The following is a 16,781-nucleotide window of genomic DNA, read 5'->3' as shown; positions in this document are numbered from 1 at the left end:
TAAAGTTATGTTATTTATACCACACAGTTTATGCTGTAAAAATAAGTCCCCAAATATGTTAGAGGGGAGAATTTTACCTGGTCTTGACTGCTAAAATTATTCGCGTCACTAAGGCCTTATGTGCGGCCGTTCTGTGCATTGGGGACCGCAATTTACGGCCGGGACGGATCGAGACCCATTGAACTTGGAGAGAAACCCACATAGTGCTTCCGTCGGGTTCCATGCCTCTGTTCCACACTGCAGCTTCAAGTGAATGGGTCCGCATCCGTGATGTGGGGAGCACACGGCTGGTGCCCGCATATTGCGGACCCGCTGTTTGCAAGCCGCAATACGGCCACGACCGGGCAACGGCCGTGTGCATGAGGCCTAAGAGATTAAAATGCTATTCAATCACCCGCGTTGTCCACCAACTATATTTACTTTAGACATAAATTCAAAATCTACAATTAAAAAGTTACAATTTCAAGAGCTTTCCCAATTTTTAGTGACTGTTAGGGCTCTTTCACACCTGCGTTATAGTCTTCCGGCATAGAGTTCCGTCGTCGGGGCTCTATGCCGGAAGAATACTGATCAGGATTTTCCTAATGCATTCTGAATGGACAGTCCGTCCTTCAGGATGCATCAGGATGTCTTCCGTTCCGGAACGGAACGTTTTTTGGCCGCAGCAAATAGCGCAGCATGCTGCGCTTTTTGCTCCGGCCAAAAATCCGGAACACTTGCCGCAAGGCCGGATCCGGAATGAATGCCCATTGAAAGGCATTGATCCGGATCCGGCCTTAAGCTAAACGTCGTTTCGGCGCATTGCCGGATGCGACGTTTAGCTTTTTCTCAATGGTTACCATGGCTGCCGGGACGCTAAAGTCCTGGCAGCCATGGTAAACTGTAGTGGGGAGCGGGGAGCAGCATACCTACCATCCGTGCGGCTCCCGGGGCGCTCCATAGTGACGTCAGGGCGCCCCAGGCGCATGGATGACGTGATCGCATGGATCATGTGATCCATGCGTATGGGGCACTCTGACGTCATTCTGGAGCGCCCCGGGAGCCGCACGGATGGTAAGTATGCTGCTCCCCCGCTCCCCACTACTACTATGGCAACCAGGACTTTAATAGCGTCCTGGGTGCCATAGTAACACTGAAAGCATTTTGAAGACGGATCCGTCTTCAAATGCTTTCAGTACACTTGCGTTTTTCCGGATCCGGCGTGTAATTCCGGCAAGTGGAGTACACGCCGGATCCGGACAACGCAAGTGTGAAAGAGGCCTAAGGGGGTAAGATGTCATCTTATAGCATTACTAATAGACACAAACCATGTGATATGTAGGGCAGATGTAGTCCAGTCTGCCTTCATTTCAGGCTTGGATTTTTCCTCCTCTTTCACAGAGAGTCAGTGATGCAATAGGACTTATTTGTCTTCTTTGTCCAAATTTATATGGGGCTAAAAACATTTTTCTAATTGGTCTTTATTAAAAAAGTTCAACTGGTTGTCCTCTGCAGGTCACACTAGCGTTTTTACTGGATCCGGCAGGGTTCAGCAAAAATGCTTGCGTTACTGATAATACAACCATCTGCATCCGTTATGTACGGATCCGGTTGTATTATCTGTAACATATCCAAGATGGATCAGTTTTCTATTGTGTCAGAGAAAACGGATCCGTCCCCATTGACTTACATTGTGGGTCATGATGGATCCGTCTTGCTTCCGCATCCCAGGAAGGAAAGCAAACCGCAGAATGCTGTGGTTTGCTCTCCGGTATGAGAACGGAACGGAATGCATTTTGGAGCATTCCGTTCTGTTCAGTTACGTTTTGTCCCCATTGACAATGAATAGGGACAAAACAGAAGCATTTTTTTCCGGTAATGAGACCCTATGACGGATCTCAATACCGGAAAATATTAACGCTAGTGTGAAAGTAGTCTTAGAGATCTTCTCTGCACATTCAACATTATTATGTCTACATCTTAACCACCCAACAGTTACATTAGAATTGGAAAATCCCTCCTGAAAATGTCACTTTTTTTTATTGAGGATTTGAATTTATTGATGAAGTTAATACAATTGGCCCACAACTCGGGTGACAGAAGTGGATTTTAGTGACATAAACAAATTTTAAGTAACATTTTTCCCCTTTGTAACATCTGACAGCTTGACCTGGAGCCCTTATTTCTTTACTTCTGATTGCTAATAAGCCCTCTTTTAAGCTAAATTCTTATTCATATTATAAGAATTCAGCTTAAAGGGGTTGTCCCATTACAACAACCTATCCTCTCTCCACAGGATAGAGATAAGTATCTGATCAGTGGGGGTCCAACTGGGGGGTGAGGGGTAGTCATGAGAACGGGGGCTCATGCTCCCCCATTTGAATGGTGCAGTGATCAGGCATGCGCACTGCCGCTCCATTCAGCCAAGCGCTTGTACTATGCTCTCTCCTGCGGTCCCATGGAGTTGAATGAAGAGGCGTACATGTATGTGTTCTCATGAAAAGGTTATGATCTCTAGAAGAAGGGGATGGGGGGGGTTACTATTTGTACAGCTATACAGAGTTAATGACACTCACCCAAACTGATTAAACTACCTGCGTTGTGTGTCAGCTATAATGATTTGAGATATAAATTCAAAATCCATAATAAAAAATACACAGTATTATTATTATTTATTATTAAAGCGCCATTCATTCCATAGCGCTGTACATATGAGAAGAGGTGCACATACATAATACAGACAATTGCACTCATCATAAACAACTGTATTCCCAGTATACTAATAGTGCTCTTAGAGGATGTCACCTTTTGGACAACACACAGTAAGTGGTCATGTAAGGTACAGATGAGACAAGTCCCCAAGAGGATGAGTCACTCTTTAGAGCAGCTCTCGGCTTGAGAAAATAGATGTGGTCCCACAGGAGGCTTCTCTGTTACATTCAGATGCCCTAAGAAGGCATCTTCAGGGACGTTGTCATGAACAGATCTCAGGAGACAGGTAACAATGCTCCTAGAAATGTCCTTCGTGATATAGTTTGTCACCGGTTGCTTCTCCTGTGCCAGGTTTGCCCTGACCTGCTCTGTTACCCATGTAATGTATGTAATTAAGCCCTTGCCTTCATTATCTTTCAGTATTCGAGGTCAGAGGTTGTTCCTCACTTTCTTTGAGAGATCCCCACTGGACCAGGTGTTGAAGAATGACAATGTTCACAAGATCCAGCCAAGCTTCCAAAGTCCTATAAAAATCTCCGGTAAGCGACTATTCAATGCTGGTAGGTCTTCTGTATGGTCTTCTCTAATTAACAACTAGTAACCTCTATCAAGGAGGAGAGGACCTATTGATTGTAAGGGGAATGTGTAATACCTGATTTGACCTGTGCAGGGCAGCGGAACACTTTCTACCAGGTTCCCAGCACCTCAAGTCGCACACTCGCTGGTGTCCAGAACGCTACGATATGATGTTATTGGTGGGATCCTAACAATACGGAGCTGTATAGCTGTAATGTAGATAATAAAATCTGGCAATTCTGGGCAACCCCTTTAGGTCTCTGTTCACACGACATCAGAGCTATACAACTTTGAAGTATGCTGCTGTGTAGCCATACAATGGCATATGTTGCCACCTTGTTAAAAGTTGTATACTGTGTGGTGTACCTTTTTTTTACAGTGACTTTCTGTATAGGAAGGTGTAGTCTGCTGTGCTTTCCTGTACATACCACCCTGACTGAGGACAGTAAGACTCTTTTTGGGTGAATGGGGACCTATGGCTACTTTTGACTTTTTCGCACATAGGCCGAACATGTTCATTTAAGATGATGTGAAACCTTTGCTGTGTGCGGGTGACCATTATCCTGCTGAAAACTGCCAGTTGGAATCCCTGCTATTGACATTTCTGTCTGGGTATTATATATATTTTTTACAATGAGTCTATGCCCTAAACATCATGTAGACGTAGCCTAAGCACATGGCTCAGTTGTCTAATACTGCCACCTACTGGCTAAAATGCATATTGTGCGTTGTCTCTGATTTTTGCTGTGGATTGTGCACAAACAAGCCACAGCATATTATTATTATTTTTTTATAACTTGTCTATTTGCCTTTTTTTGTCTGTAAAGCCATAAATACTTAAAAAGGGGCAGATTGTACTAATGCCACATTTATTAAAGGTATAAAGTAAGCCAGCCTGGCGACAGCTACAAGCAAGATGGAGCAAATCTATCACTATCATAAGTTTTTGCTGCATCTTCTTACCGTGATTTCCTAGTTGATGCTAATGGAATTAGTTAGGCTAGGGCGTTAAGGTGCATTTAGATTTTGCGAGGAGCAGCAGATTGTCGGAAAGGAAGCGTTCCTTCCCAACAATCGGCTGCTCATTTAAGGGGTTGTCTCACTTAGGTAAGTGGCATTTATCATGTAGAGAAAGTTAGAGGACCTTTCATGGGTCCAGACATTATGAAATAACTAGCAGGTTATGTAGGGCATAGTGCAGGGATGTAATATTGCTTGCTTTGTCTGGGCGCCGCTCCGTTCGCCTGCTGTGCCCCTCCCCGTTCAGTTTTCCCGCCTGGTATGCTACTAATAAATAGCATCGGTACAGGAAGGAGGAGACTGCTCTGTTTCTTAATGGGCGTCTCCTTCTCCCTGGCTGTAGCGTGGTTCAATCGCAACGGAGAGCGTCATAGCCAGGGAGAAGGTAAGTTTTTTTTTTTGGGACCGCGCTACAGCCACGGAGAAGGAGACGCCCATTAAGAAACAGAGCAGTCTCCTTCTCCCTGTACCGATGCTATTAATTAGCATACCAGGCGGGAAAACTGAATGGGGGGCAGGGGGGTTTGGGGGGGCCACAGACAAACTAGTAAGCGATATTACATCCCTGCACTATGCCCTACATAACCTGCTAGTTATTTCATAATGTCTGAACCCATTAAAGGTCCCCTTTAATACAAGGCACTTACTAATGTATTGTGATTATCTATATTGCCTCCTCTGCTGGCTTGATTAATTTTTTAGTCGCATTATACACCAGGGGTTATGACCACCCTGCAATCCAGCAGTGGTGGTCGTGCTTTGCACATTTTCTGGTGGCTGGAACTGCGGGATCATGTATAGTACAATGCTTTTTTGTATAGTGTGCAAGCACGGCCACCACTGCTTGATTGCATGGTGGTCGTAACCATAGAAACAAAGGAGGCAATATGTATAATAAGTGCCTTGTATTAACTTTCTCTACATGATGAATGCCCTTTACTTAAGTGAGACAACCCCTTTAAGTGAAGGTGAAGCACTGTATTTAGATGCAAAATCCCTTCTCCTGGGCTGTACACAGCACAATCTGCTGCCCGGGAACAATGATTGAGGTGTCCTCATGAAAGATCATTGCATCTGATGAACAGGCTTTTCACTCGTTCATCGGCTGATCTGCGGCATCTTTAGATTGGAAGATTATCGGGAACGAGCATTCGTAGGAAAGTTCATTCCAGATAAATCCCGTTTTAGGGTCCATTCACACGTCCGTATGAATGGTCCGGATCCGTTCCGCAATTATGCAGAACGGGTGCGGACCCATTCACTTTCAATGGGGCCGGAACGGATGCGGACAGCACACTATGTGCTATCCGCATTTCCGGATCCGCAATTCCGTTCCCGAAAAAATAGAACATGTCCTTTTCTTGTCCACAAGAAAAGGCATTTTCTATTATAGTGCCGGCGATGTTTGGTCCGAAAATTGCGGAAACGCACATTGCCCATGTCCGTGTCTTGAGGATCTGCAATTTGCGGACCGCAAAACACCTACGGATGTGTGACTGGACCCCTAAGATTGTAATGTTATGCTGCTAAAATTGCACTAATGATAGTGGATGCATTTGAAATCCAACACGACCACATTCATCATTAGTTGCGATGTAGCAGAGCAACATTGTCATTTTATTATGCACGGCTGCAAGTCACCATGTAGCCCTAGCCGAAATCTGCCCCCATTTGTGAATGTCTGTGCCTTATGTAAATAAGTTCTTTTACAGGAGGACAGAAGCTGGCTCCCTAGTGCCACCTACTGGATACACATCAGTCAATGGCTGACTCTTTAAACAGGCCTTGGAACAATGACTTGAGATATAAGTCAAAACCAGAGTCTATTTCATAAGAAAAAGAAATCCGAGACAACTGTTTCAGGGTTCTTGGTCCTCATTAGTGCAGAGCAGGGTTCTAGAGAGGCAGGTTTTGTCCCCCTGGAGAAGAGCTTATTTACAGTTCCTTTTTCCAAGGAGCACTACCTGGCCTATAAGACTCCCAATGCTGTCTTAGCAGTCTCAACAAAGAGAAACTTACAGGGGTTATCCCATGATTAATATAAAAAAATGAAAATCAAACATCATAACAACATGACAGTCTCTTTCTAACAAAGCTAAAACCAGCCCTGTACATCACATGGATCCAGAGATCTCCACAGTCATTGCTCTGCTAGATTTATATCAAGCTGGCAGCTTAGGGGGAATGCACTTTCTCACGGGGCGTGTCCTTTGTACTGCAGCTAGTGACCGTCGAAGGATGGAACTGAGCATGTGCTCAGAGCTCACTGAGCAGGACAGGAAAATTAAAAAAAATCAAACAGCAGGTGGCACTATACAGGTACATTTCAGTGAATAACTCAGTGGCTATTCAAAATTGTTTATTACATGAAATTATAAAAGTATTCAGATCCATGTGATATGTTATGGAGCAGGGGGAGCTGGGCAGGGTGATATGTAGTTTTGTGGAAAAAGAATGAAATGCATCTGTCAGCAGATTTGTATCTATGACACTGGCTGACCTGTTACATGTGCGCTTGGCAGCTGAAGGCATCTGTGTTGGTCCCATGTTCATATGTGTCCACATTGCTGAGAAAAATAATGGTTTAATATATGTAAATGAGCCTCTAGGAGCAACAGGGGCATTGCCATTACTCCTACAGGCTCTGCTCACTTATTCGGGCTCTGCAACTGCCGAACCCTCTCTGCTATAGTTGACAGGGTGAGGTGTGATCACATTTACTAGCCCTGTCAACCAAAGTGGAGAGGGCGCTGTAGTTGCAGTGAGAGACGATCCTCTAGGTGTAATGGCAACTCCTCCATTGCTCCTAGAGGTTCATTTGCATATATTAAAATATCATTTTTCTCAGCAATGTGGGACATATGAACATGGGACCAACACAGATGCCTTCAGCTGCCAAGCGCACATGTAACAGATCATAGGTACAAATCTCCTGACGGATGCCTTTTAAATCTTGTCATTTATATATTTGAATTTCTCCTTCTTCTGAGTTCAGTTGTACACAGGGAGGTGTTGTCAGTGATTGATAGTATTCTCTATGTAAGTGTGTATACATAGATAGCTGTCAGTCACTGATAGTTGTACATTGGGGAGGTGTTATCAGTGATTGATAGCATTCTCTGTGTAAGTGTGTATATATCGATAGCTGTAAATCATTGATAGTTGTACATAGGGGGGTGTTTGTTATCAGTGATTGATAGCATTCTCTGTGTAAGTGTGTATACATAGTTAGCTGTCAGTCACTGATGACTGTACATGGAGGTGTTATCAGTGATTGATAGTATTCCCTGTGTAAGTTTGTATACATAGTTAGCTGTCAGTCACTGATGACTGTACATGGAGGTGTTATCAGTGATTGATAGCATTCTCTGTGTAAGTGTGTATATATCGATACTAGCTGTCAGTCACCTTTAGTTGTACACAGGGGAGGTGTTATCAGTGATTGATTGTATTCCCTGTCTAAGTGTGTGTGTGTGTGTATATATATATATATATATATATCAATAGCTGTCAGTCATTGATAGTTGTACATGGGGAGGTGTTATCAGTGATTGATAGCATTCTCTGTGTAAGTGTGTATACATAGATGGCTGTCAGTCACTGATAGATAAACAGGGGGTGATATTTAACCCCTCAGATGCCCTGGTTAAATGTGACCACGGTATCTGAGAGGCTGTTCGCCAGCGATGCTCTCCCATGGCTGAAATGGCTAACCCACGCGGTGATCAGAGAAGCCAATCATTGGTTGTGAAAAACCGGCGCCCACTGGAGGCTCTGATGCCATCACAGGTATATACCAATGTAGTCCTGCAGGTGGAATATACAGAATTTTCTGTTCCGTAATGCATTAAATCCCATTACTGAATAGAAATGGCAAACTAAATATGGCATGTTGATGTCACCTTGGGGGCCTAAAAAATGAAAATAAAGGCAATTTGCCGGTTTTCCGTTGATTCACTTACCCAAATTTTTTTATAAAAAGTGATCAATATCAATAAAAACTACACCGCACAAAAAGATGGGCCCTCACAGCTCCATAGACTTAAATGTAAAAAGTTATGGGGATCAGCATATGGCGATGAAAATAACAGATTATTATTTGTTTTAGGGTCCATTCTGACATTGTGCTGTCCGATTTTTTTCAGGACCCGTTGAAAATGAATGGGTCCAGATCTGTTCCGCAAAAAGGAACAGATCAGGAAAGAAACAACGGACGTGTGAATGGACCCTTATTAAAACACACGCAGAACTATACAAATGTGGTATTACTGTAATTGTACCGACCCTAAGAATAAAGGGCACAGGTCAGTTTTATCACACAGGACCGTGAAAACAAATACCATAAAAAAGTTGCAAAATGTAGTTTTTTTTGTTTGTTTTTTACAATTCCACCCATTTGGAATTTCTTTCCAGGTTCCTGATACATTGTATGTAATAGTAAATGGTGCCATTAGAAAGTACAACTTGTCCTACTAAAAGCAAGCCGTCATACGACCATGTGAACAGAAAGATAAAAAAAATACTAAAGTTACGGCTCTGGTAAGGCAGGGAAGAATATAAAAATGAAAAAACTATAAAATGCAAAATCCTCTGGTCAGGAAAGTGATAAAGGGGTTGTCTCTTTTTAGTAAATGGCATTTATTATGTAGAGAAAGTTACTACAAGGCACTTACTAATGTATTGTGATTGTCCATATTGCTTCTTTTGCTGGTTGGATTGATTTTCCTATTGCATTATACACCACAGGTATACAGGGGTTACGGCCACTCTGCAGCGTAGATACAAGGTGGCCGGGACAGGAGCTGCTGTGCATGTGTACCTGTGTGCGCGTCCATGGTCCCCGCCACAAGAAAGGCCAGAGCCTTTTCCTATAGTGTGCAAGCATGACCACCGCTGATAGATTGCAGGGTGGTCATAACCATGGAAACAGGCAGTGTATAATGTTATGGAAAAATTAATCAAGCTAGCAAAGGAAGCAATATGGACAATCAAAATACATTATTAAGTGTCTTGTATTAACTTTCTCTACATGATACATGCCTTTTGCTGAAGTGAGAACACCCCTTTAAGTATAGAAAGAGCATGGGCTATGTATAAATGATAGGTCTATAGTATACCATGCTGTCTTCAGATTGTACATTTCCTGGTGACAGGTTCCCTTTAATTCCCCCAGATCCATGTCTGTGCTGTTTCACTTCACCACTAGATGGCAGCTCTTTTAAAGGAATAAATCATGATTAATACAACAAAGCAGTGTCTTAATATCCTGCTGTCACTGCTATATCTCTAAGATTCAGCCAATGTATCTAGTGATCATTTATGGCAGGTAAATAAGATAAATGTTGAGAAATAATTAAAACATAGAAAATGTAACTCTCTAGGATCACAGACTATGTTAGAAAAAATAATAATTATAATAAATTATTGACACCTACTGGGACACATGTTCAGAGGGCTGCTTTCTAGTATATCATTACTATGTTTCCATCTAAAATCAAACTGTGGTAAATTCACATTGGCTTCCCCTCTGTAGTTGCTTAAATTTGTATTCCGTTGCTTCCAGGAATGCTTGGTGACTCTGATTGTCACCCAGCTTTCTCAGGGTCTGCAATAGCAAGTCTCCATAGTTGTACCACATTGGTAGCTCTGGGGTTATGCCATGATCGAGGTAAAAAATGATAATCAGACATCATATAGTACATGACAATACCTTTCTAACAAAGCTAGAACCAGCCCCGTGCCTCACATGGATCCAGAGATCTCCCCATTCAATGCTCCAATTGTTCTGCTACATCAGGGGTCCTCAAGTACTTTTTGTAAAGGTCCACATACCTGAGTCTACTGTAGGATAAAGGTCCAAGCTGCAAAACAATAAAATAATATATAAGGAGAGAGAACACCATTGGCGTATAGCTCTGCATCATTATTATTATTATTTATACAATAATCCACACCTCCAAGCCCCCCCAATCTCCTTTCTGCTAACCAAACAGTATGAATGTCCTTTCAGTGCTCCCTAACAAAATGATACCCCTCAGACAGTATGATATCCCTTTAGTGCTCCACAGAGTATGATACCCCTAAGTGCACCCTCACAGTAGGGTGTTCCCTTGGTGCCCCAACACAATATGATGCTCCTTAGTGCCCCTGACACATTGCTATGCTTCCTTAGTTTCTCCCCACAGAGTATGAATACCCTAAGAGTAGTACCCCCTCATAGTAGTAATGCCATCTCTGTGCCCCTTATATATTAGTAATGCCCTTTCTGTGCCCCTTAACAGTTATAATGCCCTCTCTGGGCACCCTTCACAGTAATAATCCCCATTATGCCCCCTTCATAGTAATAATGCCCATTCTGCCCCCTTCATAGTAATAATCCCCATTGTACACCCTTAAAAGTAGTAATGCCCATTGTGCCCCCTTTACAGTAATAATGCCCTCTGTGCCCCCTTCATAGTAGTAATGCCCTCGGTGCACTGTGCCCCCTCCATAGTAGAAATGTCCATTGTGCCCCCCTTCACATTAGCTATGGCCATTGTGCCCCGTTCAGAGTAAAAATTTTCATTGTGTCCCCTCCAGAGTAGAAAAGCCCATTGTGCCCCCTTCACATTAGCAATGCCCATTGTGCCACCTCCAGAGTAGAAATGCCCATTGTGCCCCCTCCAGAGTAGAAATACAATACCAAATTTGTAAAGTTTAACGTTTAAAGGGGTTTGTTTACCCTTGTATAGCTTTTCTAGAGACCCCACAGCTTGCCAGACCCAAGATGGTAACCATACTTACCTGATCCCCGCTGTTGCTGCCCCGCCGGCTCTGCAGATCCTGGGTTTCCCCATGTGAATATCCAGTTTGATGCCGCGTCACGTGACCTCTGCAGTCAATGACTGGCAGCATCGGTGACTTGTCATCTATCTGGCATATCACTGGGTCACATGCCACGTGGGTGACATTTTGCCACTGTAGACAGTCATTCCGGATGTAGACCCGCGGAGACACGTGACCTGAAGAACAATTGGGCATCGATGAACCCAGCAGCAGGGTCAGATAAGTATGATTACCACAGCGGGTCTGGCCATACTGTGGAGTCTGTAGAAAAGCTCTACAAAGGTGAACAACCCCTTTTGATTAAAAAAAAAATAATTACATTGCAATTCTTTTATTTTATTTTTTTATTTGGATGTTTTTATACCTCAAAACATTTTGTATTATATTTATTTGTTTCTTAAGGGGACTTGTACATGAAGTGTCACAACAGAGAGTAGGGATAATTGCAGCCCTAACCTCTGTCCCTGCCTACTTGCATGGTCCGTCCTAACCGACGGCGTACAACTTCCTTCGCTTAGACAAGTGCAGGGGCCAAAGAAGATAAAGAAGTACCGTAACAGAGTCAGGAAAGCCGAGGTCACCCAGGTATACAGGGAGCAATACAATAACTAGGTCAAAACACAATCCAGAGTCAGAAGCCAAGAGGTCACGTCAATTCCAGGGAAGTCACAAGGTCGAGGTCAAAAACAGAGCCGAGGTCCAAACACACACAGAAAGGCGCAATACAAAATGCTGGTGAGGGTAGCAAGACCAATCACAGGCAACCGGTGGCCAGCAGGTTACCTGTTTAAATAGGTCCTCCTGATGGGTCATGTGACGTGGCCAGCGTCACATGACCTGTCCCCCGTAACTCAGAACAGCTCATCAATATCATCGCTCAGTTCCCCACATGCTCGTTGCCTAGGCCCGGGTATGGAGGACGGCGGCCACGCCGAGGAAGCGTGTGCAGCCGGGTCCTCCCCGCCCTTTGGTTGCTATGGAGATGAGGACGCCTCCTCTTCACTAGCGGGATGCCGGCGACGCTGCAGAGGGGAAGTCCATCGCCGACTCCCCGTTACATGAAGTTCTTTAATCACTTGCATAATATACTGCACTACTTATGTAGTGCAGTGTATATTGCCTGTGAGTATCCTGCTGATGGGTAACCTATAAGACCTGAGGACTAATAGACTACCAAACATGGCCAACCTGACCAAGCTGACATACTAAGCCACTGGTACACTGCAAACGCATCACAGAGATTTGCCTGGATTTCTCCTTTCCTGATATGTCCCTATTAGTAACTGCTTGCATTCCGTATAATATGACAGTTTGGGAGCCTCTATTCAGATAACTCTGTGTTGTGTTGCGCTGTCCCCCTGACAACTGGGTGTCACCAATTAGGAGTGTGTCTTTGACTGTCCAATCAGTAATGACAGGTTCATACTGTGCAGGACACCCCTTTGACAGTAGGAATGGTAACATCTCAGTTGTGAATTTATTCATCAATTTCTTGGAGGAATAACAGAGGAATGGTGCAACAAGGAGTTGTAAGAAGAGGCACTCCAGAATTGATGCTTCGCAGTGAATGCAGATATTCCCTCCAAAATAAGAGTATGGTTAAATGGACCATATTAAATAACCATTTTGCCATCTTAGTGGATTTTTCTGGTTTAGTAGTTTTTTTTGGATGTTTCCCAAAAGTATAACAGTGGTACATAGTAGCAGATGCATGGTACATCATATGAGAAAACACAAACAGAAACAAGCCGTCACTGATGATCATCATATCAGAAGATATGGAAGGTTATGAAGGGGGGCTGTACCACCAATTTCCATAGTCTAACCACTTTTGATTTCTGAAGTAAACTTACATAGAAACATAGAATGTGTCGGCAGATGAGAACCATTTATCTTATATGAAGGATGGCCTTATGCCTATCCCATGCATGCTTAAACTCCTCCACTGTATTTGCAGCTACCACTTCTGCAGGAAGGCTATTCCATGCATCCACTACTCTCTCAGTAAAGTCATACTTCCTGATATTACTTTTAAACCTTTGCCCTTCTAATTTAAAACTATGTCCTCTTGTAGCAGTTTTTCTTCTTTTAAATATTATTTCCTCTTTTACCTTGTTGATTCCCTTTATGTATTTAAAAGTTTCTACCATATCCCCTCTGTCTCGTCTTTCTTCCAAGCTATACATGTTAAGTTCCTTTAATCTTTCCTGGTAAGTTTTATCCTGCAATCCATGTACCAGTTTAGTAGCTCTTCTCTGAACTCTCTCCAAAGTATCAATATCCTTCTGGAGATATGGCCTCCAGTACTGCGCACAATACTCCAAGTGAGGTCTCACTAGTGCTCTGTAGAGCAGCATGAGCACCTCCCTCTTTCTACTGGTAATGCCTCTCCCTATACACCCAAGCATTCTGCTAGCATTTCCTGCTGCTCTATGACATTGTCTGCCTACCTTTAAGTCTTCTGAAATAATGACCCCTAAATCCCTTTCCACAGATACTGAGGTTAGGACTATATCACAGATTTTATATTCTGCTCTTGGGTTTTTACGCCCCAGGTGCATTATCTTGCACTTATCAACATTAAATTTTAGTTGCCAGATTTTTGACCATTCCTCTAGTTTTCCTAAATCCTTTTCCCTTTGGTGTATCCCTCCAGGAACATCAACCCTGTTACAAATCTTTGTGTCATCAGCAAAAAGACACACCTTACCATCGAGGCCTTCTCCAATTTCGCTGATAAAGATATTAAACAATATGGGTCCCAGAACAGATCCCTGAGGTACCCCACTGGTAACAAGACCATGACCTGAATATACTCCATTGACTAAAACCCTCTGTTGTCTGTCCCTCAGCCACTGCCTAATCCATTCAACAATATGGGAGTCCAAGCCCAAAGACTGCAATTTATTGATAAGCCTTATATGTGGGACAGTATCAAAAGCCTTACTAAAGTTTAGATAAGCGATGTCTACTGCACCTCCACCATCTATTATGTTAGTCACCCAATCAAAAAAAAATCAATAAGCATAGTACATAACATAGTACATAAGGCCGAAAAAAGACATTTGTCCATCCAGTTCGGCCTGTTTTCCTGCAAGTTGATCCAGAGGAAGGCAAAAAAAAAACTGTGAGGTAGAAGCCAATTTTCCCCACTTTAGGGGAATAAAAAATTCCTTCCCGACTCCAATCAGGCAATCAGAATAACTCCCTGGATCAATGACCCCTCTCTAGTAGCTATAGCCTGTAATATTATTACGCTCCAGAAATACATCCAGGCCCCTCTTGAATTCCTTTATTGTACTCACCATCACACCTCCTTAGGCAGAGAGTTCCATAGTCTCACTGCTCTTACCGTAAAGAATCCTCTTCTATGTTTGTGTACAAACCTTCTTTCCTCCAGACGCAGAGGATGTCCCCTCGTCACAGTCACAGTCCTGGGGATAAATAGCTGATGGGATAGATCTCTGTACTGACCCCTGATATATTTATACATAGTAATTAGATCTCCCCTCAGTCGTCTTTTTTCTAAAGTGAATAACCATAATTTTGATAATCTTTCAGGGTACTGTAGTTGCCCCATTCCAGTTATTACTTTAGTTGCCCTCCTCTGGACCCTCTCTAGCTCTGCTATGTCTGCCTTGTTCACAGTAGCCCAGAACTGTACACAGTACTCCATGTGTGGTCTGACTAATGATTTGTAAAGTGGTAGGACTATGTTCTCATCACGGGCATCTATGCCCCTTTTGATGCAACCCATTATCTTATTGGCCTTGGCAGCAGCTGCCTGACACTGGTTTTTGCAGCTTAGTTTGCTGTTTATTAAAATTCCTAGATCCTTTTCCATGTCAGTGTTACTGAGTGTTTTACCATTTAGTATGCACGGGTGACTTGCATAATTCCTTCCCATGTGCATAACTTTATATTTGTCAGTGTTAAACCTCATCTGCCACTTATCTACCCAAGCCTCCAATCTATCCAGATCCCTCTGTAGTAGTATACTGTCCACTTCAGTGTTAATTACTTTACACCGTTTAGTGTCATCTGTGAAAATTTATATTTTACTGTGCAAGCCTTCTACAAGATCATTAATAAATATATTGAAGAGAATAGGGCCCAATACTGACCCCTGAGGTACTCCACTAGTGACCCAATCTGAGTGTGTACCACTAATAACCACCCTTTGTTTTCTATCCCTCAGCCAGTTACTTACCCATATACAGACGTTTTCTTCCAGTCCGAGCATTCTCTTTTTTTTTATACTAACCTTTTATGTGGTACAGTGTCAAATGCTTTGGAGAAGTCCAGATATATGACATCCATTGATTCGCCGCTGTCAAGTCTAGAACTTACCTCCTCATAGAAACTGATTAAATTAGTTTGGCATGACCGATCCCTCATGAAGCCATGCTGATATGGCGTTATTTGCTTATTTCAGTTGAGATGCTCTAAGATAGAATCTCTCAGAAAACCTTCAAACAGTTTACCCACAACAGATGTTAAAATTACCGGCCTATAGTTTCCAGGCTATGTTTTTGGACCCTTTTTTTAAATATTGGCACTACATTTCCTATGCGCCAATCCTGTGGGACATTCCCTGTCAGTTAGGATATGGGGGGTGTATGCCATCCGGTCCTGGCGATTTGTCTATTTGAATCTTTTTAAGTCGCTGTTGTACTTCTTCCTGGGTCAGACAGGACACTTTTAATGGGGAATTTATTTTTACATTCAGCATTTCATCTGACAGTTTATTTTCCTCGGTGAATACATTGGAGAAAAAAATATTCAACAGCTTTGCTTTCTCCTCGTCGCTCTCTGCGACTCCCCGCTCATTACTCTTTAAAGGGCCGACACCTTTAGATTTATACTTTTTAACATTTATATAATTGAAGAACATTTTAGGGTTAGTTTTACTCTCTTTGGCAATTAATCTCTCGGTCTCTAGTTTGGCCGCTTTTATTTGTTTTTTACATGTTCTATTTTTTTCCTTATAGTTTTTTAGTGCTTCCGTGCTACCCTCCTGTTTTAGTGTGTATATGCTTTCTTTTTGTCATTTATTGCATTCTTTACAGTTCTGTTTATCTACAGTGGTTTCTTTTTGTTCCTTAACCTTTTATTCCCATACAGTATGAACCTCTCACAATGAGATTTTAGGATGCTTCTAAAGATATCCCATTTTGTGGCTGTATTTTTATTTTTGAGGACTTTGTCCCAGTTAGTTAGGCCTATGGCCTTCCTTAGGTGGCTAAATTTAGCTTTTTTTGAAGTTTGGTATTTTTGTTCCTCCGTGTAGAAACGCTCTTTTGAATGATAATTGGAAGGTTATTACGTTATGGTCACTATTTCCCAGGTGTCCCCCAACCTGCACATCTGTTGTTCTGTCAAGCCTATTGTTTAATACTAAGTCCAGTATGACCGTCCCTCTAGTCTGGTCCTGAACCAGTTGGGAGAGGTAATTGTCTTTGGTTATTGCCAGTTTGACATTATCTCCCTGAAGTAAACCCATGCTATTTTTCATCTTTCAATCCATGGGATTTTAGATGTTACACAATCCTCTCCTTAAGTATGGTTTCCATTAATTTCCCCACTATTGATGTCAGGCTTACTGGCCTATAGTTGCCCGATTCCTCCCTACTACCTTTCTTGTGAATGGGCACAACATTTGCCAATTT

The 16,781-nt window shown here is 42.7% G+C and overlaps 1 protein-coding gene across 1 annotated transcript in view; it reads left to right on the top strand.

The window, feature by feature from the left end:
- The window catches only part of PXDC1 (PX domain containing 1), a 76,100-nt gene that overhangs the window by 29,381 nt on the left and 29,938 nt on the right, over positions 1 to 16,781 (top strand). Inside the window, 2 exon segments of the mRNA XM_044295065.1 lie at positions 3,112 to 3,132; positions 3,134 to 3,230. Coding sequence (XP_044151000.1) covers positions 3,112 to 3,132; positions 3,134 to 3,230 — 118 coding nt within the window.

The sequence above is a fragment of the Bufo gargarizans genome, chromosome 5 (genome assembly GCF_014858855.1).
Source record: "Bufo gargarizans isolate SCDJY-AF-19 chromosome 5, ASM1485885v1, whole genome shotgun sequence".
NCBI classification, from domain to species: Eukaryota; Metazoa; Chordata; class Amphibia; order Anura; family Bufonidae; genus Bufo; species Bufo gargarizans.
Note: the sequence above shows the minus strand (reverse complement) of the source record. Positions and strands in the feature narration are given on the sequence as shown.